General features: G+C 60.2%; 9 protein-coding genes across 9 annotated transcripts; 5 read left to right on the top strand and 4 right to left on the bottom strand.

Moving 5' to 3' along the window:
* Positions 1–1,442: 1,442 nt before the first annotated feature.
* COLE_06294 (uncharacterized protein) lies at positions 1,443–3,259 on the top strand (the record flags this gene model as incomplete). The annotated part of the gene is made up of 8 exons (XM_065626477.1): positions 1,443–1,588; positions 1,667–1,821; positions 1,855–1,975; positions 2,008–2,379; positions 2,412–2,559; positions 2,601–2,808; positions 2,845–3,003; positions 3,036–3,259. 8 exons carry the CDS (start codon positions 1,443–1,445, stop codon positions 3,257–3,259), a joined length of 1,533 nt encoding a protein of 510 aa, XP_065482288.1.
* A 929-nt stretch (positions 3,260–4,188) lies between these two features.
* COLE_06295 (uncharacterized protein) lies at positions 4,189–4,716 on the top strand (the record flags this gene model as incomplete). Its single annotated transcript, XM_018425368.1, has 1 exon — positions 4,189–4,716. The coding sequence occupies one exon, from the start codon at positions 4,189–4,191 to the stop codon at positions 4,714–4,716; it is 528 nt and encodes a 175-aa protein (XP_018278936.1).
* Positions 4,717–5,899: 1,183 nt separating this feature from the next.
* Positions 5,900–6,759, top strand: COLE_06296 (uncharacterized protein; the record flags this gene model as incomplete). The annotated part of the gene is made up of 2 exons (XM_018426005.2): positions 5,900–6,635; positions 6,683–6,759. 2 exons carry the CDS (start codon positions 5,900–5,902, stop codon positions 6,757–6,759), a joined length of 813 nt encoding a protein of 270 aa, XP_018278937.1.
* Positions 6,760–6,968: 209 nt separating this feature from the next.
* On the bottom strand, positions 6,969–7,724 carry COLE_06297 (uncharacterized protein; the record flags this gene model as incomplete). Its single annotated transcript, XM_018425369.1, has 1 exon — positions 6,969–7,724. The coding sequence occupies one exon, from the start codon at positions 7,722–7,724 to the stop codon at positions 6,969–6,971; it is 756 nt and encodes a 251-aa protein (XP_018278938.1).
* Positions 7,725–8,533: 809 nt separating this feature from the next.
* On the bottom strand, positions 8,534–11,735 carry COLE_06298 (uncharacterized protein; the record flags this gene model as incomplete). Its single annotated transcript, XM_018426168.2, has 3 exons — positions 8,534–8,965; positions 8,998–9,072; positions 9,654–11,735. The coding sequence occupies 3 exons, from the start codon at positions 11,733–11,735 to the stop codon at positions 8,534–8,536; spliced, it is 2,589 nt and encodes an 862-aa protein (XP_018278939.1).
* Positions 11,736–12,585: 850 nt separating this feature from the next.
* On the top strand, positions 12,586–13,104 carry COLE_06299 (uncharacterized protein; the record flags this gene model as incomplete). Its single annotated transcript, XM_018425370.1, has 1 exon — positions 12,586–13,104. The coding sequence occupies one exon, from the start codon at positions 12,586–12,588 to the stop codon at positions 13,102–13,104; it is 519 nt and encodes a 172-aa protein (XP_018278940.1).
* Positions 13,105–14,521: 1,417 nt separating this feature from the next.
* COLE_06300 (uncharacterized protein) lies at positions 14,522–16,669 on the top strand (the record flags this gene model as incomplete). Its single annotated transcript, XM_018425371.1, has 6 exons — positions 14,522–14,687; positions 14,793–15,080; positions 15,189–16,054; positions 16,085–16,264; positions 16,312–16,575; positions 16,607–16,669. The coding sequence occupies 6 exons, from the start codon at positions 14,522–14,524 to the stop codon at positions 16,667–16,669; spliced, it is 1,827 nt and encodes a 608-aa protein (XP_018278941.1).
* A 163-nt stretch (positions 16,670–16,832) lies between these two features.
* On the bottom strand, positions 16,833–17,852 carry COLE_06301 (uncharacterized protein; the record flags this gene model as incomplete). Its single annotated transcript, XM_018425372.1, has 2 exons — positions 16,833–17,510; positions 17,661–17,852. 2 exons carry the CDS (start codon positions 17,850–17,852, stop codon positions 16,833–16,835), a joined length of 870 nt encoding a protein of 289 aa, XP_018278942.1.
* Positions 17,853–21,200: 3,348 nt separating this feature from the next.
* On the bottom strand, positions 21,201–23,954 carry COLE_06302 (uncharacterized protein; the record flags this gene model as incomplete). The annotated part of the gene is made up of 3 exons (XM_018425373.1): positions 21,201–21,440; positions 21,478–23,250; positions 23,313–23,954. 3 exons carry the CDS (start codon positions 23,952–23,954, stop codon positions 21,201–21,203), a joined length of 2,655 nt encoding a protein of 884 aa, XP_018278943.1.
* Positions 23,955–24,634: the final 680 nt, after the last annotated feature.

A 24,634-nucleotide genomic window follows, 5' to 3' on the forward strand; every position in this document is an offset into this window, starting at 1 on the left:
TGTCCGACGGCGCTCCAACATCGACAGCTGACAGAAGGTATTGAGGTATCGGTCCATCTCGAGATCTCAAAGCGTAGCATAGTCAAACTCACAGGCGACGATGGGTCAGAGCAGCGGCACCACCATGTGCCGGGCGAGGCGGTTTAGGATTCCATGAGTCGGAGGGAGTGGGGGATCGGAGCTAGGCGCGGAGGAAAGGAGCTAGCATGCCGGTGCTCTCGAGTGATCGAGTGGCCGCGGACGAGTGAGAGGGACTCCAGCAAGGTCGGAGTGGGAGTTGCAGATGTTTGTGTTGACAGCAGAAGGCAGGGTGTGGTGAGCCTGGCGAGCTCGCTCCCAGCTCCCAGCAGCTCAAGTGAGCGGTCCCGACCGCGGGATGCCTTAGGTGGAGGGTCTGATAAACTGATTAGGGCGGATAATGAGGCTCCGAATGCAGATTAGGTTCACGGTGACTGAATCATTTGCCTCCGTTCGTGCCGCGAGACATTCCGCGCTCACCACCTCTTTCGCTGTCGTCTCCATCACTTCCTCCTTCATCATGATCTCGGCCACATCATGCACCCCCCCTCTCGATCTCGTACCCATTAAGGCTTGCTGATTCCATCACTCTCTTCCGAGGCTTGCTCACCACAGGTAACGTGTGTGCGGCCTCTTATGCTTCAGCTCTTGCACCACTGGTCGCCTTCCTCGCTAGTGATCCGTTCTGGGGTCGTCTCACCGTGCATCGCCGAGCGATAGAGTCTTCTGTCCACAAAACAAGACCCCAAGCAAGCTATTAGGGCTACCCGTCGGCTCCATATTGCCCGGCAAGCAGTGGGTGACGGAGATCTACCAGAACGTGAGCAACAATCAATCTTGGCAGCCTCTCTCCTTCCTCTTCGCCCTCCATCCGCGCGTAATTGTGCATCCTCGCCGCGCCGAGTAACCGACGGATTTGCGACTCACTCCCTGTTGCCTCTCAAGCGCGACCGAGCACGCGTCCTTGACGTGCTCAAGCCATGATACTCCAGGATACCATAGTTTTTCCAGATCTTCCCAGCCAACGACATTCCGCTTGTCCAGTCGTGGCGCATCGACATTCCTCATCACGTCTTCTCGTCTTCTATGAACCAGAACCCGATGGTTGCGTTGTGTCCGACATCACAGTCCGTCGACGGTCCTTGCGTTCGAGGTTATGCATGAAACGTTCCAGCGGCCCTAGCTCACCTGCCCCGGGCCGCCGCAGGCTTGCAGCATCGTAGCGCAGGACCGGCGCGCACCGGCCGCCGCGCCATATCTAATAAAAATGGGCGATGGCGTGCCTTCACATCATGAAGACGGCACGGTGGTTACCAAAATGACTGAGTCCAGCCACCGGTAGGCGTCTGGCCACAGCTATAACGCGTCTCGTTGAGCCTCAGCCTGAGATGCATTCCCATCTTTACTCGTTCACACGACCCGCCATGAGCCCACCACCTCCCTCCCCAGAGAAGTCCAAGGAGGAGCTTGAGGCGACTGTCGCTGTGCAAGGCGTCCAGCTGGAGCGCAACTTCTCCTTCCTCGCCATCCTTGGCGTTTCCTTCTCTATCCTCAACTCATGGACCGCCATGTGAGTTTTACACTATCGAGGGCACCTTTGAAGTCAGCTAACGGCAGGTCTGCTTCGTGAGCATGTCGCATTCCCGCCTGACCCCAGCCTCCCTCTCGTTCTTGGTTCCGGTGGCTCCATCGCCATGGTTTGGGGCCTGCTCGTCTCCGCCCTCGGCACGCTGGCGATGGGGGTCAGTCTGGCTGAGGTGTGCCACGTACTTCCCCTCAGCGGTGGGCAGTACGACTGGTCCTGTGAGCGCTTTTGACGACACAGGCTGATGGTAGACGTTCTCGCTCCGGACGGGTGGAAGGAGCGTCTGTCCTTTATTGCAGGGTGGAACGGCACTGCAGGCTGGGTGGCGCTCTCTGCTGCTGCTCCTGTACTGGGCTCTGGATTCATCTCTGGGTACGTCGTCTGTTCCGCACCCACTCACGCAGCCTCATCGCCCTCTGGAACCCGGAATTTGCGATGCAGCCGTGGCAGTTCTTCCTCCTCTTCCTTGCCATCGCATTGCTGGCTTTCGTTCTCAACGTCTTCGGCGTGCGCGCCCTACCGGCTATTGATCGCTTCGCGGGTACATGGAGCATCGTCGGCTTTGTTGTTGCCAGCATCGTCTGCCTCGCCTGCGCCGACACCTTCCAGAAGCCGAAAGCTGTCTTCGCGACGTTCACCAATGTCACTGGTTGGCCTGACGGAATGGCATTCATCCTCGGTCTTCTGCAGTCGACGTTTGGTCTCACAGCCTTTGACGCCGCCAGCCACCTCGTTGAGGAGATGCCGCGGCCGTACATCCACGCCCCGCGCGTCATGTGAGCTTAAGATGAATCGCCCTGACATCCAGGGTGCTGGCGATCGTCCTCGGCGCCGCCACGAGCTGGGTGTTTATGATTGTTATTCTCTTCTCGCTACAAGACTTTGACACGGTGCTCAGCGCTACCACCGGTCCGCTACTCCAGATATACTACCAGGCGACGAGCAGCCGCGTCGGGGTAAGTTCTTGATTCTGATACAATGTCTATTCTAACTCCAGGCCACCTGCCTCATGATGTTCAACCTCGTCGCGATGGTTCTTGCCGGCCAGGGCATCCTGACCGTCTCGTCGCGCCTGGTGCTCACCTTCGCCCGCGATCGCGGCCTCGGGCCCGCGTCGCTCATTGCCGGTGTTCACCCTCGCCTCAAGGCGCCCGTCTGGTGCATCGTCTTCGTCACTGTCTGGGTGACGGCGTTTGGCCTGATCAGTGAGATGCCGGCGCCATGACCGAAGCTAACGTCAGACCTCGGCAGCAGCGTGACCACCAATGCCATCCTCTCGTCCTCCGTCGTTTTCCTACAGATCAGCTATTTCATCCCCATCGCCATTGTCTTTGTGCGCGGCGCTTCCGCTTTCGGCGAGCACGCCACACACGCCAAATGGTCTCTCGGACGATGGCGCCGTAAGTTCCCACAGTGACGACGTTGACCCCAGGCACCATCAACGGCATTGCGCTTGCGTTCGTCGTCGTCACCACCATCACATTCTGCTTCCCACCTGCGATCCCTGTGCTGAGCGGGACAACGATGAACTGGGTCGTGGTGGTTGTCGCATTGGTGTGGCTGTTCGCAGGCATTACTTGGGCAATCGACGGACGGACGCAGTTCCACGGCCCCAAGGCGCTGGAGGAGCGGCTGGAGATTGCGAGGGCAGCGTAGGAAATTGTTTGTGACGGTGCAGCGGTCATTGTGTTTGGCATTAGGGCGTGATGTGATCTGGGCTGGGCTTTGGTTGGGGGAAATGTCGCCAGTGAGGAAAGTATGAAGATACCTTCGTCTCACGGTAGGCCGGTGCTTGCGGGGTAGATTGCAGCTAACGTGAGATCCACGAGACTGGATGCGGGTTGTTTGGTTCCAGCTCGCCTTCTGGAATCCGCCTTGACGATATTGACACTGGATACCCGGCTCGGAAGAGGCTCCCACGCCCCGCCAAGTAACTGTCGTTCATTTCCCCTGCCAGCACCTCGTCATTGCGGCGGCACCTAAACTCTCACCCCAGCATCTCCATCGCTCGCCAAACGATTCCGACGAAAGATGGTGAGGGAAAGGGAACGGAGCCCAGCCTCCAAACTTGTGGTTTGGATGCTTCCGCAATCCGCCAAGCGTGCTGAAACGCGATGGCGAGTCTAGATAATAATGTTGAGCAGGAACAGAGGAACAGCGTTTCAGCACTGCAGCACCATACGACTTAAGATAACATGATTGCGCCTGTCAAGCGCAGCGGTGGAACACCCACCGTGCCTGCCCCATTCCAGATGACAACCGTCGCAGGTCAGAGCGCAATCTTGCGCGATCAGCCACCTGATCTTCCGCAGATTCCAAGATTATCAGCCGACGCGGCCGCGAAGCAGCGAGGCTGGCTCCGCCTCCCGCCCACGTCATGCCTTCTGCGCTCCTTAATCCTCGCGATCCTGCGAGCCCAATCTCGGGTTTCAGGCTGAGCATGCAGGGTGCCTAAGATTATCTCGCCTTCATCTTTCCGCGAGTGTACGGCATGCTCATGCAATGGTACGACCTCGGCGCAGCATAAAAGATGCACGCCGACACCCGCATCGCCATCCCTCAAGACAGCAAGATCAACCAGCATAATGCGCATCGCCACCCTCGTCCCCCTCGTCGCGCTGCTTGCCGGCGCCGCCGCCGCCCCCGTCCACGCCGACGGCCTCGCGCCGCGTGACCCCTTCTGGTCTCTCCGCTGCGGCCTGTTCGGATGGCGCTGCCCCACCCGCCCTGACACACCCCCGCAGCCGCAGCCGACGACGCCGCAGCCGACAACCGAGGCGCCGCAGCCTACGACGGAAGCACCACCAGCGACAACGGACACGCCTCCTGAGACGACGGACGCGCCCCCCGAGACCGCCACCCCGTCCACGCCAGCCCCCTCGCCGTCGGTGCAGCCCACGCAGACGGCGCCGGGCCCCAACCCCTCCGACGCATGCCTCACCCCCGAGTTCTGCCCGGACACGGGTAACGGCCAAGGTGGCAATCCGCCCGACGGAATCGGGTCGATCACATACCCGAACGGAACGAAGGTGACGCGGCGCGGCGAGGACGGGAACGAGGTCGAAGTCGAGGTCGAGGAGCGCGCGACGGACCTCACGCCCTTCCTTGAGTAGAGAACGGACAATATTGTGTTGTAAGACTGCAAGACAGACGGAGCCGGAGACATGTAATTGTACAATCTTGGGGAGGGCCACGAAGTGGTGCGAAATAGTGTATTCCGCATCGTTGCTCTGTGATGGCTGGAACGCCTCAACATATCCCCTCCCTCAACGCTCCAGACCAATATCTCGGAAGTATTCCAGGTCTAAAAAATAGGAGTCAACACACTCATTATTCAGATCGCTGCGCTCCAGACCACCAGCATGGCGTCGATTGCCTGTATTCCAGGGTTGCGGAAGCTAGCGTCATCCTGAAACCGCGCGCTGTCGCGCTTTCCCGCGTCTCGTGCTGTTCACCCTCGCAGCCACGCGATGTTACGACATTCTGGCAGGGTCGGCGCAATGCCGTTCCGATGATGCATGGCTGCACGTACATACGGTGGGACGGTGGGAGGGTTCTCCTGAGCGCGGGAGGCGGGAGGGATGGGTCCACCACCCGCGTTTCAGCCAAATGAGGCGTTCTGGTGATCTCGAGGTGCGTCCAGCTTCAGGATGAATACGGCCTCGAAGTCGATGAACTCGTCCGGCCCTGCTCATCGAGCGCCACCCATGTCCAAGAGGGTGACACAGACGCAGCACACGTATGCAGACAGCGCCTGCAATCAGGTTGGACTTGGCTCGCCCGACGTCACGCGTCCGACTCACCCTGATGGTCTGCGTGCAGTCATTCACTAGCTCCAGTTGAGTACTGTAGAACAAACGACGATCAAAGGATCAGCGGTCGCAGATCATGATTTCCAGATCGCCTGGACATGCATGCCACATTTGTCCGCCACACGGCTGCTCATCTACGCTGATAGGACCTCGCGTGATGAACATGCCAAAGTGGGAGAGGCAGTGGAAACAGGGGACTGAGGTGAGTTGGGAGATGAACGCGTCGGCTGTGCCGCAGTGCCTGTAACCTTCCTGCCAAGCTCCCTCTCCTCCCTCTTCTCCTCGTACTCTCCCGTCACTCCGCCCTCCCTGACACTTGTGCCTCTCCTCTCCAAGTCGCCAAAGATGCCCGCCCAACAGTCCATCTTTGCCTTTGTCCATCAACTCATCCTCATCCTCCATCTGTTAGCTTGACGCTGCAGCAACCCCGAGACCGACACCGACCCCGACCACCGACACTCGTTACGACCCCCGACACGCCACAATGCGCGCCGCCGCCATCCTCCCTGTCCTCGCCCTTCTCGCGACCGCCGACGCACGCAAGTGCAAGGCCAAGCACTCGACCGCGTCCCCCGTCCCGTCCGTCACCCCGGTCGCGGACGACAACGCGCTCATCCACCAGCCCGAGCCGACCCCGTCCTCCAGCGAGAGCGCCTCGAGCGAGGCCACCCCGACCGAGTCGTCTTCGGTCGTGACCTCCGAGACCCCTGCGCCGTCGCCGACCTCCGAGGAGTCGGCCTCGGCCTCGGCCTCCCCTTCGCCCTCGCCCTCGCCTTCCGCCGAGCCCCAGGGCCCCGCGAACCCCGACGGTGCCGTGCCCGCGTCCGACCCACTCGCCGAGCAGATTCTGCAGGCGCACAACGAGATCCGTGCGCGCTACGGCGTCCCCGCCGTCTCGTGGAACGAGGAGCTCAGCGCCATCGCCGTCGGCCAGGCCCAGACCTGCAACCAGGTGCCCCAGTTCCCGGCCTCGCGCCAGGACTACACCGACTCGCTTGTGCCGAGCCACGACGGCGACTTTGTCCGCTCCGTCCACGACGCCGGGTGGGAGGGCGAGAACTACGTCTACCCCACAGACGGCGGCGACAAGACGTACCAGGAGGCTGCCGCGCGCTGGACCCAGGTCGTGTGGCGCGCCACCACCGACATCGGCTGCGGCTGGCACAAGTGCGAGGAGTGGCCCGAGGCCGCCCAGCTCAACGGCCAGTACAAGTTTGTCTGTGAGTATTGGTGCAACGTGAGGGGTGCAATAGGTACTGACCTACAGGCGTTTACAACACGCACCAGACTTACGTCGGCAGCCCCGAGGCGTTCAACGCGAACATCCCCGACAAGCTCGAGTAAATTCGCCACCACACACGTGGTCATATCTTCTTCAGCGGCGCTGGCGCCGCCCGTACATTTCATACAGTACATGACACTCTTTAGGACGTATGGGCGGGTGGAAGGGGGGCATGGGCTCACAACTGAGAGACACACATCATCCATAAACGAGCTAAACGAGCGTATAACGAGTGTCGAGTCCGCCAGGGTCCAGTACACAGTATCTCCCTCTACCACGCACCCACAGCAGCGATGAGCAGCCCCGCGGCGCCGAGCACGAGCGCGCAGTCGGTAGGGAGGGCGGCGGCGCTGAGGGTCGGCGTGGGGATGGGCGGTGCCGGCGTGTCGGCCGGGACGCTGGGCAGCGGGGCGGACGACACGAGCGGGGGCACGCTGCTGACGTTGGCGTTGAGGCTGCCGTTGACGGGCAGGCTGGGGCTCGGGCTGGGGAGCGACGAGATGGTGTGCGGGCGCGTGCCGGTCACGTACGACGACACGGCCGTGCCGTTGTGGTACACGGTCTTCCACATGCGGTAGTCGGTGCTGCTGGGGCGCGAAGTCGGCTTGGAGCGCGGCTTGGTCTTGCTGCCTGTGCCCGAGCCGGAGGCACGGGAGCCCGAGCCCGAGGGCTTGCTCTTCGTGCCGCTCGCCTTTGCGGTCGGGCTCGCGTCTGCCGTCGCCGTAGCCGTCTTGGTCACGGGCTTGGGGGCCGGCTTGGTGGGCTCAGGCTCCTGCGTAGGCTTGGGCTTGGACGTGCGGCGCGTGGTCGGGGGCTCGGGCTCGTCGCCGTCGTCAGTGGGCTCGGCGTCCTCGGGCTCGGGCTTGGGCTTGGGCTCAGGCTTGGGCTCGGGCTTGTCGGGCGTGTCGGGCTTCGACGTTGCCGCGGCAGCCACGGTCCGGTACACCGTGACGGTCTTGACCTGGGGCTCGGGCTCGGGGAGTGCGGCGACGAAGGCCATGAGGACGAAGAGGGCAGTGAGACGCATCGTGATAGGCTTCTAAGTTGAGGAGGTGGGGGGCAAAGAGAGTTGATGAGGTCGGGACAGGAGTGGATAGGAGACAAGAGCCAAGGTGCGGTGGTGATTGAAGGAGCGTTCATGGGTGGTCATGTTATATGTCGTTGGCCGGCGCTCGATTGCCGGAGATGATAGCCCACTGGCTGCTGGGTGATTGCTGTGCTCGATAAAGGTTGGGTGTAAGCGTGTGAGCTCGCTGGGCCGAGGATCTGGCGCGTGGATCTGGTAGAAATTTATGAGCGGGGCGCGTCAGCCGTCGGGAGGTGCATCTGGTGTGGGAACATCTCGTGCACATCAGCAGATGCACGCAGGGCGTCAAGGTTTCGTGGGGCTTGTACAGCGCAGCGCAGTCCATGGTCAGTGCAAGGCGATCGCTCTGTGCGTCAGTACTCCAACTGTCAGCGTTCAGTGTCAGCGGTGCTAGATCGATGAAGACAAGTGATCGGTGAATGATGGCGTGGCGGAGTGTGTGGAGGGACGTTCGGCGCTGGGAATCGAGCGGACTTGACCGATCTGTCTCGATCCTCCACATTTCCCAGCAACCACAGCATGCTCCCCTTGTCCCCCACGCGTCCTTCTATGACGCCCCAGCGATCTCTTCCCGCATCCGCGTGTTATACACACTACCCGAAGATCTCACTGCGGCCCGCTGAAAGACTCCGGAAATCTCTACGCGATGCTCCCACACTGGCGGTGGCCGCCATTGCCACCACCGACCTCCGTTCCTCAGGCCAGGCCATCATCCAACAATACATACCGTACAACACTTCCACCGCAGACTAGATCGGCACAATGGTCACGGCAATATTCCGGTCGTCGACGTACATGACTGCGCCGGCCGTGTTATCCACCCCGTCCCACTTCCCCTCGCGCCATGTCCCGTGCAGCACCGTGCCCGGCACCCACCAGTCCGTCGCGTTCTGGTACACTGCCGGGCGGGGGGCCTGAGGTGCGGGGGCGGGGGCAGGTTCTTCGGGGGCGACTGGGGGCTGCGGTGCGGGTTCGGGCTCCGTCTCGGGTTGGGCCTGGGGTTGTGAAGATTCGGATGGCGGCTCGGGGGCTGGCGGCTCGGGGGCAGTCGGGGGCTGCTTCTGCGGAGCGGGCGCAGGCGAGAATCCTGTGCCGTACGACCACCATCGGAAGCCCGGGATGGGGGCTGCGGCCACGAGGGGGAGAATGAAGAGGGCGAGTTTCATGGGTATGAGTAGGATCTGGGGTCAGTTGTGCCGACATGATAGCTTACCGTGATGTCGTCGTCGAAATGGATGAAGTGGTTGGCTAGATTGGAAGCGCTCAGCGAGGTCTTATGTACATTTGGCTATCCGGTATACCATCAAAGATGGAGTTTCAAAGCCACCATCCCCTGCAGCAATAATGAACGACACACTTTGGACATGCTGGTTCTGCTGCCTGCTGTTTATGAGGAAACATGTAGCCGCTCTTAATTTGCCGGCATATAGGGGGTGGGGTGTCAAGAGGCGGGAGCTGGAGGTGGAGTACTCGACACGGAGACTGACACTAGTTGCATGCCGAGAGGTGGGTGCGGGGAGGGAGGGGCCGTGGAGTCGAGGCAAATGGCGGGCATCAGTCGCGGAGATGGAGGACGCAGGGATTACGGTGCTTGGCGTTGTCTATCTGAGCAGCTGATCTAAATGCCCAGCTGCCACTGCCTCACTTGTGAGTCACGATCCCGTGAAGCGAGCGAGCGAGCTCACTGCGAATGGTAGCTGGGGTGGTGATTGGTGGTCATCGAAGGTGAAACGCGGGTGTTTCAAGATGTATCCAGACTTCTCCGTGTGTTGCGGATGCGTTTGAGATTAAACTGTGCCTGATGTCATATCGTTGCTATGACCGCGCTGGTGTCCACCCCGCAGCATACATAGCCTCGAGTGGCGGCACCTCCGTTGCCCACGACGCCGCCTCGTCTGTAATGTACTCGTCGCGCGACATAAAGATCAGGTGGTCGGCGGCGTCGCCGCGGGTGGGGACGCGCCATTCGGCGCCGCGCTCCTCAAAAGCTCGCTGCAGAAGCAGCGTGGCGAGCCGGCCGTCCCCGAGCGCTGCGGGGTCAAGAAGCGCGTTGCGTACCTCAGCTCTAGCGCGCTCCGCGGGCTCTGTGGGAGCGATGGCAATGACCGGCCGAGGAGTCACTGCAGCGACCATTTCGCCGACACCGACGAACTTGAGCTTGGCTGTCTCGCGCGATATCCTGCGGCGATTCAGCGCGCTCACGAAATACGCTATCGCGTGGTCGAAAAACTCCAAGGGGGAGCGCGCACGTGAAGAAGTGGGATACTTGAAGGCGGAGAAGACGATGACCACTTCATCAACATGTCCGCGCACTGAGGAAACCGAGGGCATCTCCGATGCGGTCGGTAACGCGGCGTCGTACAGGTGGGTTATCACCAGACGTGCCTTGCATGCACGAGAGCTTGGAACGAAACGCACGATGTTCTGTTGCGCAAAGAATGAAAGCGGCTGATAATGCACCTCGGTCTCTGCGTGCATGAGCTGGGTGTGTTTGGGAGCGAAGTTGCGCACAACTTCGAGGTTGGGGAGGAGCGCAGACACCAGGATGGCTATCCCAGCATCCAGCTCTGCTGGTATGTCCAGAAGGCGGGTGTGTTGAAAGAATGCGTGGTTTCTGATGTCGACTAGACAGTCGCGGTGCGAAGCGTTCCAGGTCGAGACGGCTGGGAGCCGCCCGCCCGCCCCCCTCACGAAGAGGATGTACGGAAGCGAGCCCGGGAGAACGACGAGGTGTTTGAATAGGACGGCGTCAATGCGCTCCTTGAGAGAGCGCGAAACACGTCGTAGACGAAGTAAACTGTCCCAAGGAGCGAGGGCAAGCACACGCTCTAGTATGTGCGGGTAGCACGTGTGGTCGAGCGGCGAGCTGCGTTCCGTGCTCTCAATGCCCGTCTCCAGGAAGTACCGTCTCTCGCCAACGGTGACGCGGTACGCTGCCCTTGACGCGAACTTCACAGTTGCAAGAAAGTCGACCACGGTCGAGTCATGTGTCATCGGCTCCTGGAAGGCGACGGTGACAAAAGCGGCACGCACCGCCTCCTCTACGTCCCTCACGGAAAAGGAATTCGAGAGGCCTAGCGAGCGGAGGTCGAGTTCAGCTACCCCAACGAAGGTGACGCTCTCGACGATGGCGCTGCGCCACAGCGCAGTGATGAACTGCCCCAGCACCGAGCATAAAAGGTTGTGCGCCCGCGCAACTAGCCTCCCACGCGCTGGTGTGCAGTGATGCGGGCTGAAGACAAGGACGATGTGGCTAGCTGTCCCTGGCGCGAAGATGGCATGTGGGATGTGCGCGGCATACGGGTCGAAGAGGATGTTGATAACGTGTTTGCGCGCCGGCCCCGCGCAGAGAGGGGCCGGGGGAGCACCGCACAGGTGCAGCGTGTCGACCATGGTATCCACCTGTCGCTCAAAAGGCGGCTCCTTGATGGGCTCGTGCGGCGGGAGGTGGTTCGCGCCGCGCACTACCTCAAGGCCGGAGAGCTCGGCCTTGTACATCTCCCAGGCAGAGCCAGGGGGCACTTGGAGGTCGAGTACGCGCACGTAGGGCAGGCGGAGTAGCCAAGTCGGGTCGCCCAGATGCCATGGCGCTCCAGGCAGGTGGCCCGCAGGCGAGCGGAGTCGTTCGGCGCCGGGCTCACCAGAAAGGATGACATGCTCAAATATCCCCGGGTCGAGGAGGTGGCGGAGGGAACGCGATGTCGCGCGCAGAGCTAGCTTGGTGCGTGGACACGCGTACTGCGCTATCCTGTGCACTATGGACGGGTGCGCCGCATATGCGAGAGGGGTAAGGCCAACGTCTACGGCCATGTCACCTGCTCTCGGCGGGTCCCCGAAGAGGTGACAGGATATGTCGAGGCGCTGGGAGGAGCGTCCACTTCCACGGATGGTGTTGGTGGTGTGAGAAGTTAGTGGAAGGGTGTCGTCAGCTGTACTCAAAGTGGATGGCATGGGTGGTGGTCAGTGCGTGCGGCATGTGACCCTCCTCGCTCGCTCGCTCTCACCTCAGCTTCTCGCTAGATCGCTTGATCCATCAGAGGCTCACCGTTGATGGGGGACGCAGTAAAAGATGAGCACGTTCCTTCTGCAGCACCATTTGCGTTTCGGTAGCAGGCATAGAGAGCATGCAACGCATGAGAAGAGGGTGGAGATAAATGAGTTGGATTCAGACTACGCATCGCCTCACCAAACGTACAGTGTCAGGCACGCAAATGATAACCCTCCCGACTATCCACCTTGACTTGCAATCAGAACACACACTCTCAGAGACGACATCGCCCAGCTCCACGAAGGACTAAAGCGCAGAAGGTCAAGGAAAGTCAGCGGTTAGACAATTTGGACGCGCTCGTCACATCGTCTAGACACCAACTTTTGACGCTCTCCAGGACTGTTGGGCGCGTCACCTAGCAATTCCCAGCGCCTCGCCTCAGGCGACCAGTGTCCATAGCGGTGCTTGTGCTGTAATGCACATAATTTCAAGAATGAGATAGCCCCACTTCATTCCGCACTACCGTATCCAGCGCAGTGCAACCGAGTTATTGGAGCTTGACGCAGATCGACCGCAGGACGAGAGTCGCGCGTCGGCCAGGCACAGATGCACCGCGGCACAGCACATGGCCGTGTCCAGGCAATGAGGCGGAGGAGGCGCGGCGCCGCGTCGGATGCGAATTCGCTTCGAGGCACACGGGAGCGTCGTCGAGACCCAACAGAGAGCCAAACACACAAAGCCTCAAAAGCCTAGCCAAGAGCACCCCAGATATGCAATGGCCTAACCCCCACTTTCTCTCACCTCACCATCACCATGCCCGCCCTCGTCGTCCGTCAAGCCCCTGCAGCCAACACGCCCGCGCCCGCGCCCGCCCCAGCACCGACACCAGCCGACCCCGCTGGGCCGGGACAAGCTAACACGCCCATCGGCGCGAACAGTGCCGTAAGCCCCGGCGCGGGCGCGGCGCCGGCGGCTAGCCCCGCCAACCTCAGCCCCAGTCCGGCCAACCCCGCCACCTCCTCCGCGGGCCCCAACCAGTCGCCAGCTGCCAACACGCCCGGCGCGGGCGCTACACCCTCCGCCCCAAGTGGCGCGTCGAGCGCATCAACACCCAGTGCAAGCGGGAGCGGGAGTGCGAGCGCGAGCAGGAGCCCAGCGCCCGTCAACCCCGCCGACCCAGCCGCCAACCCCAGCCTCAGCCCGGCGCCCGCACGATCAGATAAGCCGAAGTTCGTCCCGAACGTGACGGATGCACAGTCGGGCGCGCGGCCACTGTCGAAGGGGGCGTTGGGGCTCGTCGCGCTGGCCGCGCTATGGATGGTTGCACAATAGTATACATATGGGCCTGTAACTGTGTCGGGCGACTGGCCTTGCTTTGGTGTACGGATACCGACTCGCTTCGCCAGGTTTGGGATGAGCCACGTGAGTCGAGACGTGGACAAGCTGACGCCGGCAGCCACCCACCACTCACGGCATAGCTTGCACAAGCGAGCCCAGCCTCTTCGCAGATATCGGGGCGCTGCTCCCAGGAGAGACAATCCCCAATATGAGACGTTGTTCTACACACGCCAAATCACTCAGGATCACCCATGACTGAATGCCAGTAGTCCTGTTGACGCGTCGGCATGAAACGCGGCCTTCTTTGCGCAGCGATGATATGTGGCCAGGCAGTTGGCGAGGGCAGTCAATTGACTCCTACAGATGCCTCTTACCCGCGAGGATGAGGAGGAGGGGCCAGACGTTTCGGGAGGAGGCTCGCTGGAGTGCCACGCATTCGCAGCGGTGGACGCATGAGTTATCCGAGCCGACACCCTCGAAAATTCTGAAGAAGCTTTGTGCTTGCAAGGTGCCTCGAGTGTGATTGATGCCTCAGGGGCGGGTGCAGGCGAGGGCTGGTCACTGAACATGATGATTCTGCTGCGCCGCTGGGCTCAAAGGAGAGAGGGCTGGAAGTGAGAGCAAGACGAGCAGGCGACGCGTGCACTTAGGAAGAGCATTAAACCGAGGGGATGTGCACCTGCCTGGTGATGTGCGGTACTGTAGCTAGCGGGTGGAAGCGTAAACAGGCGACCCAAAAGAATTTCAAGCTGTACTGCTGGGTAGCAGCAACCAGCCAGTATGAACTGTGCAACTCCATCGAAGGGGCTAGAGAGACATGGAGGAGTGAGGTGCTCAGGTTGTGACTGCTCGTTGTGCAGTCCAGGATGACCACTGCTCGAGGCCGAGGTTCAGCGATTCTCTGCAAAGGGTCTATAAGGGCCTCGTCGCGAGAGCCATGATTGAAAGATGTTGTGACATGGATGGAGCTTGCTGAGGTTTCGTGGCAGAGATGGGCGGATATACTAATGGCTTGTCGGATGTAGTGGGGGAAGTAACTGCGGATCGGAAGTACAAGGTGGGATTGACGTCACATGATCGCGTATCTGTGCCTCGAGACGTCGTTCATCTTCGACTCTTGCGTCGCTCCACTTCTGTAACCATGCCGAGAGCGCACGACAGCCCTCACAGAAAAGGTGGTAAGAGCTACCGGAACTCCCAGTAACGCTCACGCAATGACCATCGCCGAGCCAAATACACGCCGCAGCTTGTCAACGCACGCCTGCTCTCCAACACCGTCCTTCCACACCGCCTCGTCGAGGCCACCTTCAACCCATGATCGAGGGAGCGTGACGGAGCGGGAGAGCAAAGAGGAGGGGTACAAAGAGCCGCGGCATGACGAGGAAAACTGCAATCAGTGCGCCTTTTACCGATGAATGAGCTAACTAGACCTCGTCGGCGGGACGGGGAGCTGTTTACGCACCGCCGCAAGGCGACGTACAAGCGCATTCCACTTGCCAGCCTTCCGCAGAAGGATGAGGGAGAGCCTTGGCTGTCCGAGAAGGCTGTCGCTACAGAGTGGCTTGGACTGTTCTACAGTGAGTGCTAAACGGTACAGTGGCAATCCCACCACCCGAGAAACGACTCAACGAGAGCGCTGAGGAAAACATGGCTCAGAGACCGAGTACAGAAGGCTGACCTAGACCTTGCCGTCTCCTCTTCCTTCGGGACCTTCAACGGCTCACATCAGCTGCGTACACCTGCAGGTCTCCCGTCGTACCTTGCCTACTTTGCTGTCATCATCTCCATGTGGACTATTCAATTGCACTACGACGTGCGCTTTCAGGGCAACGATGTCGCGCATCGATTAGCCAAAGCAGCTCAAATTACGCTATATCTCTACGTCGGTGCCGCCAGCGGCGGCTGGGATCTAGCCAAGCTCGAGCCGGAGCCGGTGCTGAGCGTCGGTTCAGGAGAGCTTGTTGCGCACGGTGAGTCGATAGGGGACGGTGGCGACAGGGAGGGAAGCCAGCGGGACGGGCCTCAAAATTCGAGGAGGAATGGGAAGCTAACCAGTGGACACCGCGTGCTGACGGCAGACCTTGCTGCTCAGTCATTTTTGACTGTCTCTGTTGTTGTGGCGGCTCACTGTGGCCTCCTCGCTGCTCAGTACTTGCTGGTCACCTACCTCGGGAAACGCGTGGGCCGGCGCACCACCTCCACACGGTGGAGCTTCGCCTCCCTCGTCATTTCATGTGCTCTGTTCATTGCGGCTGGAGCTACTACCCCTTCCTCTCCCTCTCGCGCTCATGCCAAGATCGCACTCCTCTTCCTCGGCGTCGCTGTCAACCTCGCCGCCATCGGAATGCAGGCCTTGCGCGGGGTGCAAGTCCCTGTGCGCGACGGGTTGATCGCGACGCAGTATGGCTCCCTCTCCCTGACTATGTTGGGCACAGGCTTTGGGGGGATTGCGGGCGCGTTTCAGGCGGCCATCACCGGTGTATCCCCCGTTGACTCGACTGCGTACGCTCAAGTATTTCTTGCCGTTGGCGTCATCTATTTCATCTGGGCGAATATGTTCGCCAACTTCCACAAAGCGCTTGAAGTTGACGCTGGCCGGACGTGGCTGTGGGAGGTGCTGCACTTCCCGCTGCACTTCTGTCTCCTGGCTTTCATCGCGGCAATGACGAATTGCGTGGCGGTGAATGTTTGGAGCGCCGCGCTGCTGCGCGCATTCGGCCTCTTTCGTGCCGCTGTGAAAGACATGTTGGACGGAGGAGGACTGGATGATGCGCGAATTCGCAACCTCGCTCTGGTGCTTGACAGGCTGGACCTCGAGCCCGACTTTGCGACGCAGTACAGCCGCCTGGCCTCCCTGGCTAGCGATGGATCGAGCACGGCAGCGCAGGCGATTACGGTGCGCGCGTATCAATACTTTGCCCAGATTATCCGTGCCACCTGCTCCGTGAGTTCCACAACGGCCAGCTGACCATAGCACGTGGGTGTGCCTCTCGGCGCCAGAGCAGGGTTGCTCCTACGCCGCGTCCTCGACCTCGCTACCTCCCAGACGCCGGACGCAGAGATGGCGCAGGAGGTTTCGGCCCTGATTGAGGACGCGGTTGAGGCCGTCCTCCGCGACGCCTTCTCAGGTGTACTCTGGCTTTATCCGGCGGCGGTAAGCACCCTTGCGGCAGATTCCCTATGGACAGCGGCTGACACCAGGGTGGCATTCTCATCTTTGCGGCGGCGCGCTCCGTCTGCCGCTTTCACTTCCGCGGGCTGGCGGGGTACGTGATCCACGCATGGCAGATGGTGGGCGGCGGTGCGCTCTGCCTTCTCGGACTCCTTTGTCTAGGCTCGCGTGGTGTTTGGTTCGATACCTCTGGAGGAATCCAGTACGGAAACTGCTTGTACCGTCTTGTCGCGGCAAACTGGGGCATCGCGATAGTGTTCCTCATCTACGCCGCCGTGCAAGGCGGATACATGGTCAGTTGTCTCACGGCATGGCTAACGTCAGATCACGATGGAGGCTGCATGGAGCGTCTTCCACGTGGAGCGGGAGCGGCGGGGCGAGAGTTAAAGCAGACATGCATCCTGCTAGCTGTCAGCAGCAGGAGGCGGCTATGTGCCAAGAAGAGGTGTGAGTCAACATTGTGCTGTTCCTTAATCTGGTTCGTTCTCCCACGCCCGCAGTCTCGTCAGACAAGCAAGAGTGCATTGTTCTTTCCTATCTACATACAGAGCTAGTGGGCGTGGGATACGCATTTGCCAGCGGCGCATAAAGCTTTGTCGCCGCAGTATTCGCCTGAGAAGCTGCTGTTCCCAGCACCGCCATACACGCCAATCGCGCATCCGCCGCACTGATCACCGTCGTGGTCGACATCGATGCACTCATACCCGAGGCTCTCATCTTCGTCGATCTGGCACGGCACGCGGCCTGCAGGGCACCATGGGGCGGGTAGTCCGTCGGGTGCCCCGCGCCGGCGGGCAGCATCGCGCTTCCCAGCTCCTGGCGCGTTTCCGTAGAGATAGTAGGCACCTCCATTGCACTGCACGGGGTCGTAGTCTTCGACGACGGGCGGCGCCGCGGGGTCGAAGCAATACGCGGTCCACTTGCGCCGCCCGTACGTGAATACCATGACCTGGTCTTGTGGGGCGCACGCGCGGAAGGCAGTCGACATGCGCGAGTTGGACGCAATGGTGGCCGCGCTGCCAACGTCGACGTTGTTTGCGCACCCGAGGAACCCGAACTGCGTGATCATATATGACTCGTAGTTGGAGCCGCACTGTCCCTCGTTCCCGGCGACATAGGGCTGGAACGAGAAGTCGAGAATGCCGAGGGCGTTGGGTGTGCGTCCGCACTTGCACACGTTGGACGTACGTGACCAGTAGGCCATGTCGCCAAGGCGGGCGCAATTGGCCTAGACGTCAGCGGTGACCGGGTGTTGAACAGGAGACGACGCTGGTGGGACCGAAGGCGAGCGCGAGAAGGATGAGGCACGAAGAGTCACTCCGCAGCGCTGCACCTCTCACCGAGCACTCAGGCAACGCTAGGTATATGTGACACTCACGACACACGACGCAGCATCGGGCGCGCTTGAGGTAAATATGGACGTCCACGTGCTCGTGCGCTTGATACACCCGGTAAAAGCAAATGGTGAGATGACGGGCCGCGAGAACGGCCACCAGAGGAAGAAGGCGTGGGCGTCCTGAGCGCCGAGCAGCGCAGCGCCAGCCGCAAGCGCGATTTGAGAGTACAACATCGTGCGGGGAGTATGGAAGATGAGGGGCCATCGTCGTCTGTTATACTCGCGCTCTCCCTCATTCACGCAACGGCCACTGAGCCAGTGGTGGTCTTTGCGCAGCGGAATGCATAGTCTGATTCTTCTGTCCCTTCCGCGTCATGTGCCTCCTCAACTTCCTAACATTATGGACATGCGTACAGACGGGTCAACGTGCCTGCTCCCATTCCGCTAGGGCCCAGGGGCAGGGGATCGCATGCTAATCTGATCCGGCTGGCCATTCCAACGTTGCTGACACGAACCGGCAGCGCCAGCCCTCGTCTCCCGTTCCCGATTACGTTGTCCCCGCATTCCACGCGCGCTGAAACGGCATCCGCGCGGGACGGGACACGCTAACCCTCAGATCATACGTGTATACAGTGGATGGGTGTGCTTGTAGGCTTGCTGCCCGCGTTCTCGCCCGCTGCTTGCCATGTCGTGATCCTGAAGGCGAAAGCAGGCGCGTTTCATTTAGCGGAGTTTCAGACAGCCACTGCATCCAAGCGAGATCGTGGGATCGTGAGACTGCATGCTCACGTGATCACGGCTTAGCGTACTGGAACTGCAAGGCTCGAGATCTGGGAATTCTGCTCGCGCAGCCTGGTCAATGGAACGAGATGGCGAGATAAGGCGGAGCGGGTTGAGCGGAACGGATCAGTAGCGGCTGTTGTCGCCGATCTCGGGTTATCAGCTCATCCTCGCTCAAGAGTGGCAGCGGATGCCGAGGTTCTAGCACAGCAGAAGCGCACGTGATCGGAGAGCTTCTCGCCATATTGCGCCATGCCTTCATTTGACTTAGCGCGGGGGTGACTGCTCATGTCTCTGCGGAATCAGGACGCGAATGTGCTTCGCACTGACTCTGGGGCTCTCGCCTGCGACGCCAGCTTGGCCATGTGTCGCACAATGCCCTCTCAGCTGCACCGGAGAACACGCCATTCCTCTGAGCAGCCATGTTTATCCCTCTCTTTACTTGATGCCGGTTCTTCCTCGACCACACAATTGACTGACACCCACTGGATACAGTGGGATGCGGGACAGCACAAGCTGAGGCCTCGAACAAGCCCATGACCTCCGTGTTCAGGTTGAATGCGAACTCAGGGGTTCGTCGGCAAGGACAGAACATGCGGCAGCCTCGTCTCCATCATTGTGTCGTTTCACCTTCCATTTAGTAGGTCGATGCGGACACATGACAGCAGCTTCAGGCCTGTTTTCTTGGTGATGAGTGTGACAACAGTCACTGCCATACCTGCAACGATTGGGGAGCAGGTCCGATTCAAGTGCTTGGTGGCGTGTAAGATGTGAAGAGCGCGTCTGTACATGGTAAGATGAGACTGCAAGCGTAGGGTTGACGAGGGAGCAGCGCTCTTTAACAGAGGGTAACACCACCAAAGGTCGCGTATTTGGTCCGCTATCCCTCACTCTCGGTGAGTATCATACACCACGCGCGTCCAAGACAGGGTTAGTGACTTGCAAGGCAAGGCCTCTTGGCTCTTCAGCACGCCTCTCATCTCCAATCGCCATGTTTTCCGCCCTATCCACGCAATCTGCCCCGTCAAACACACGAGGGCCACGCCGTTGAAGTACACGCCTGATTGTTGGCTAGAGAGCCGTGATGTGTACCTTCGTAAGCAAGAACATGCCCAGATGATCATGGAGTGCACTTGCAGTGCGAGGAGATAGGCGTTCTTCCTGGTGCACGCCCGTCATGACCTGGCCAGCGCGCTGGCGTGGCAGGCGGGGACTAGATGTCCTAACCCGGCCCTGACGCTCGCACTGCTGGCCAACCTTAATCCTCGCACGTAGCACACACAAGTGCATCTGCTGGATTGTCTCCTTCTTCATCGCTTCTAATGCTCTTTCTGTGATCCGTCCTGAGATCAGCCGAGGCAGGCTTGGCACTCACTACTTGTTGTCCGCTCCGTAGCGGTTCTCCTGCTCGTTGAGGTGAGGCGGACGGAGCTTCTCATCGATTTTGATGGCCTGAGATCAGTTACAAACTTGGCCTTCAATGCGGTGTGGAGCATGAGGGAAAGGGCGGTAATGTCGGACCAGCCCGGCGGTAAGTGGTCGCAACCGTGCAATCAGAGACGAGCTCAGGACCGCCGACCCCGCTTGGCCCCACACACGCCCCACCTCCGCTTTCGTCGCCGCCGCCAATGCCGCACTCACTTCGTCCGAGAACTTGTCAAACGGCATCTTCCACTCCCAGTTGGTCGCCATCAGCGCGTCCTTGATATCATCCCGCAAGCCGCGGTAGAACCACTTATTCTTGGCGGTCGCATCCTTCTCAAACTTGTCCTCGCACTGCTCGGCGTACTTGACAAAGCGGTCGCGGTACGAGCGCGCGCTGCCATGCTGCTTGAGCTTCTTGACCTGAGAAAAGGCCGTCTCCTTCGGATCAGGGTTGCCGAAGCGCGTCCGCAGGTCTTCAACGAACTTGTCGAAAGTGCCCTGCGACGAGTCGGGGTGAGTCATCGCCCACTTGAGCGCCGTGCCGCGCAGGTGGCTGGTCGCGAAGATGACCTTGGCGCGGTCGGAGGAGAAGGTCGAAGGCTCGCGGTTGAAGCACTCGTCCAGCGCCGCGAGATACGTGCCGAGCTTGTTGCGGTGGCCGGAGAACGCCTCGGGGAGGGTGAACTCGTCATCAGAAACAGACATTGTGCGCTGTGTGCTGGGTTTATCAAGCTGTGGGGATGAAGTGATGTCGTATGGATAGTGAGTGAGCAGAGAGTCAAGCAGCTCGTCGCGCTCTCTGAATGGACGACAGCACGAGGCGCTCCGGTCGGTCACATGCACATGAGCGTTGTGACGTCAAACGGAGATCTCCTGATGCCCGTAAAGATCTTCCCGTCTATCGACGTCACGTGACACTGTGTAATGAACTTCAGGCCCTTGGCTCAGTTGGTTAGGCGTTGTTCTAATAACAAGTTAGCACATTGAACTTATGCAAGGGTCAAGAGTTCGAATCTCCCAGTGGTCAGTGACCCTTTTGAGACTTCCCCAATGATTTGACCATTCATGCACCACTCCGAGCCGGCGAAAGCAAGGCCATGTGGATACAACTGAACTCACAGACCTGATATGAGGGGTATGTCTACTTTTGCCACTGCCTAAGGCGCCGCCCACGATCTCGTTGTCTTCCAGATAAGTGCCATGGGGCGCTGAATCGCAAAGGTGAAGCCAATGTAGGCACTGCACCGACCAGGACGATGGATCGATTCGCGATGTCCTCTCGGTTCGTGGCAGCCAATGCATCTACGAACCTCATTAATAACAACCTTCAATTATATACAGCTGTCTCTTCGCTAATCTTCCCTGTGTTCCCTCTTACTATAGCCCTGCGCGCGTCATGAGCTCGTTTACCAACTCCGCGTTGTCGCGCAAGGCCTCCGCCATGGCAAGCGCTATTCTCTGGTCCTCCGCGAGCAATACCGCATGTCGCTTCCGCAGAGCGAGAAGGTATGAGTGGTCCAGGGGTCCTGGCATCCATTGCGCGTCCGCCGCGAGCTTTTCGAACGCCCACAGAGCAAACGCCGTGCCATGTTGGGGGGTGACGAACGCATTGTGCGTCTGGCTTCAGCAAGCTCCCTATCTTGGATGCACAAACCTTGGGCGTGTAGCTGACGCTGCGCGTCGGGTGTCCGAGCGACTTGATCAAGCGCAAGATTTGGCGTTTGGGCAATTTCCTCTCCCATTCGCGTGACGCGAAGCACTTGACCATGGTTCCGTCGACCAGGAGCGTGCCCCACAACCCGTCAACGCCTAGAAGCACCACACGGCCGGCGACATACGCCCCGTTCCTGCGGACGGCGTTGGGTGCGACACGTCGCGCAAGTGGGCCGATGTAGCGCCTCGCATACTCGCCCTGCGAGACGCGGCGGATTGCTGTCGACAGGTCAATGCAGCGCTCCTCGAGGAGATGACGAGTGAACGGGTACTGTTGGGCTTTGAGCCTCACAGTCATGTGCAGGGGTTCCATGTGAACATACGTGCACTGGAGTCGGATGTGGCGGGACAGTTCTAGGGCGTGCGAACGGACCTTCAGCCACGCGTTGGTGTAAGCCGGGTCGGCAGTGTTGCCACTCCGAAGGGCCAGGGCGACGGCGTCGTGCGATTGTGACATGGGGGAGGGAAGGTGGCGAGACAGCAAAGTGTCGATTTGCTCCTGTGAAAGGAGGAGCTCCTCGGTGCTGTGGCACTCTGTGTGCTCGCACTCGGGCTCGCTGTGTGTGTCCCAGCCCTCATCCAGGTCTACGTCCTCCGTGCCTCCCACGGTATCTGGGATTGCGGTATCCTCGATGTCCTCAAGGCTTTCGTCATCGCTGCCGCTGCTTTCCTCTTCCCCAGTGCACTCACTTGCGATGAGCTGAGGCCTCAATTGCAGACATGAACGGGCAGGCATGCGCTCCATGGCGGCTCCCCCCATTTCCCGCGGGAGACTAGCAGCGCGTGGTAAACCAAGACAGATAAGGGCGTCCGCACTGCTGATGTCCTGGGGAGAGAATCGGCCCAACCACTCGTCGGGTGGATCAAGCTCAATTGAAGTCTCGGCCATCGTCTCAGTCTCTGGCGTTGAGCTGGGTGAAGCCAAGGGCCACTCCTCGTGGATATACCCAATATCCTCCAGGTAGGCCCCGGTACGCTCGGCTGAGACCGAGTAGGTTAGCCTGGAGATGACACCTGGGGAGACAGTTCGGCCGGCGGCGCTTGAACACTCAGTGAGAGACTGTGCCGTAACGCTCGCAGCGCGCTGCATTGGGGGGGATTCCCGATGCATGGGCTTGCTCTGGTGCATGCCGAGCATTTCGCCGGTGCCACTCGTTGAATTTTGTGGTGTTTCCTCGGCAGACGTCGTCGGGGAGATGCTCCTGGAAGCCTCAGCCGGGATAGACTCTGACCCGGCTTCAGTGGAGATGGAGAGGGCTCGGTCCTTCCGGTCGACGATCGGTCCCACCCGCTTGGCAGCAGCCTCAGCGACCTTGCGGGAGAAGGGGTTGAGCTGGGGCACAGGGGGAAGATTTGCGTCCCATGCAATGTGGCCGAGATGGTCGCCGAGCCCAGGGACTCCAAGCTCTCGGTGCACCCATAGACGGAGGTCGGTCCACGGCGCAGGCTTAATGTACGTCGTGTCTTCCCACCTGGCACTGGCATTTTTCTTGTTGGCGTTCTTCGAACTGAACCTCTTGCTGATGGGCCGCGACATGGGGTCGGTTTGGAGGCCGCCGACGGTGTGGCAGCCGCCCTTAGACATGAAGCAGCCTAGGCAGTCCTTCTGGCCCCTTAGGACCATGCATGGGAAGCTGTTGGACGTGCACCGGTGACAGTGCTCGTCGATGGGGCGAGGACCGGGCGAGAAGTCGGTGAAAAAGATAATGTACATCTGAGGTGAGCAAGCTGGCCAGGAACAAGGAGAGAAAATGGAACAGGGAACAAAGGACTCACCAAACGTGCGGCCTTCTGCAAGTCGCGCCCGCTTTGTGCTGCGAGGATACGCTTTTGCATGTCGTTGAACAGTTCCCAGACCATCTCCTCGAGGATGGGCCCCATGGCGTCGACGCCATTCTTAGTGAGATCGATCTTGGCGTATACCTCGGGGGTGAAGTGGGTGGCGGGGTCGTACTTGGGATGAGTCGGCGCGCGCGCGTAAATGCGCCCCGCGCGAATCTCGGCGCAACGCATTTCCACATGTCCACAGCGCATCTTGCCGTCGTGCTTGGCGCGCTTGGTACCGGACGTGCCGCGCGCGGCCTGCTTGGACTTGATCACGGGGTTGGGCCGAGTTGTGGCTTTGGCAGCTGCCACTATGGTTATCTCGGTTTTGGACCGTTTCCTGGACCCTGTCTTGGTCCAGCGCGGAGCTTGAACTGTGGCCTTGGCAGTGATCTTCGCCGTTGTTGCTACGGCGGGGGTGGAAGAATCGGCTATGGTGGCGACAATACGGTGGGAAATGTTGTCGCTCGGCTCGGAGTCTAACTTGGCCTGGGACAGGGCCGGTTGGTGTGGATGCAGCTCGAAGCTAGGGGGTCTGGGGCGCTTGGAGGACGGGCCAGGCTGAGGGTTGTCGAGGTGGTGCTTCCTGTTCATCCAAGTGGAGTGTAAGGTAGGGAGGCTTTGTGGGAAGGGGTTGGACTCGTGAAGAGGAAGAGAGATAACAGGTGGCGGAGAGGGGCAGGTACTGCGTAGGGAAAAGGAGTGGGGAATTTGCCGAGCCCTGCCACTTGAATTGGGGGTGGTATATAACTCTCCGTGAAAGACTCTGTCTTTGGGGCGGACGGTGCCGGTGTCGCCGACAATGTCGCTGACAGGAAGCATGTTGGGCTTGAATTATCGCTGTTTGCGAGGGTGTAGGACCCACAATGCGGAAGGGAGGCGACGCAGAAGGGCGAGGTGGGCAGAACTGGGCCTAGGTGTGTGGGCTGCACGCTGGGTGGCGGCAAGTGGACGGTGGAATGAAGTTGCAGTTACCAGCAAGTTGCGTTGGCGAGTGGGTATTGACAACGCGTTTAATGAAGGGTTTACGCTCGGGGGGGGGGGGGGGAGGGAGGGTCGTCCAGGCCAAGGTGGGGTCAAGGGGCTGGGGACCAGGGCAAGATTCGCGTTGGTTGGAGGAAAATAGCTGCTAAGACGAGACGGCGCGAGGAAAGAGTTCGCGAACGCTTGGTTTAAAGGGGGAGTGCGTTGGCAAGAGAGACGGGAGGAAGAAGACGTATGCGAGGGCGACTGTGATAACCGAAGCTAGAACAGGGCAAGTAGTTATTGGGATG

Source organism: Cutaneotrichosporon oleaginosum (assembly GCF_008065305.1).
Source record: "Cutaneotrichosporon oleaginosum strain ATCC 20508 chromosome Unknown ATCC20508_contig05, whole genome shotgun sequence".
NCBI classification, from domain to species: Eukaryota; Fungi; Basidiomycota; class Tremellomycetes; order Trichosporonales; family Trichosporonaceae; genus Cutaneotrichosporon; species Cutaneotrichosporon oleaginosum.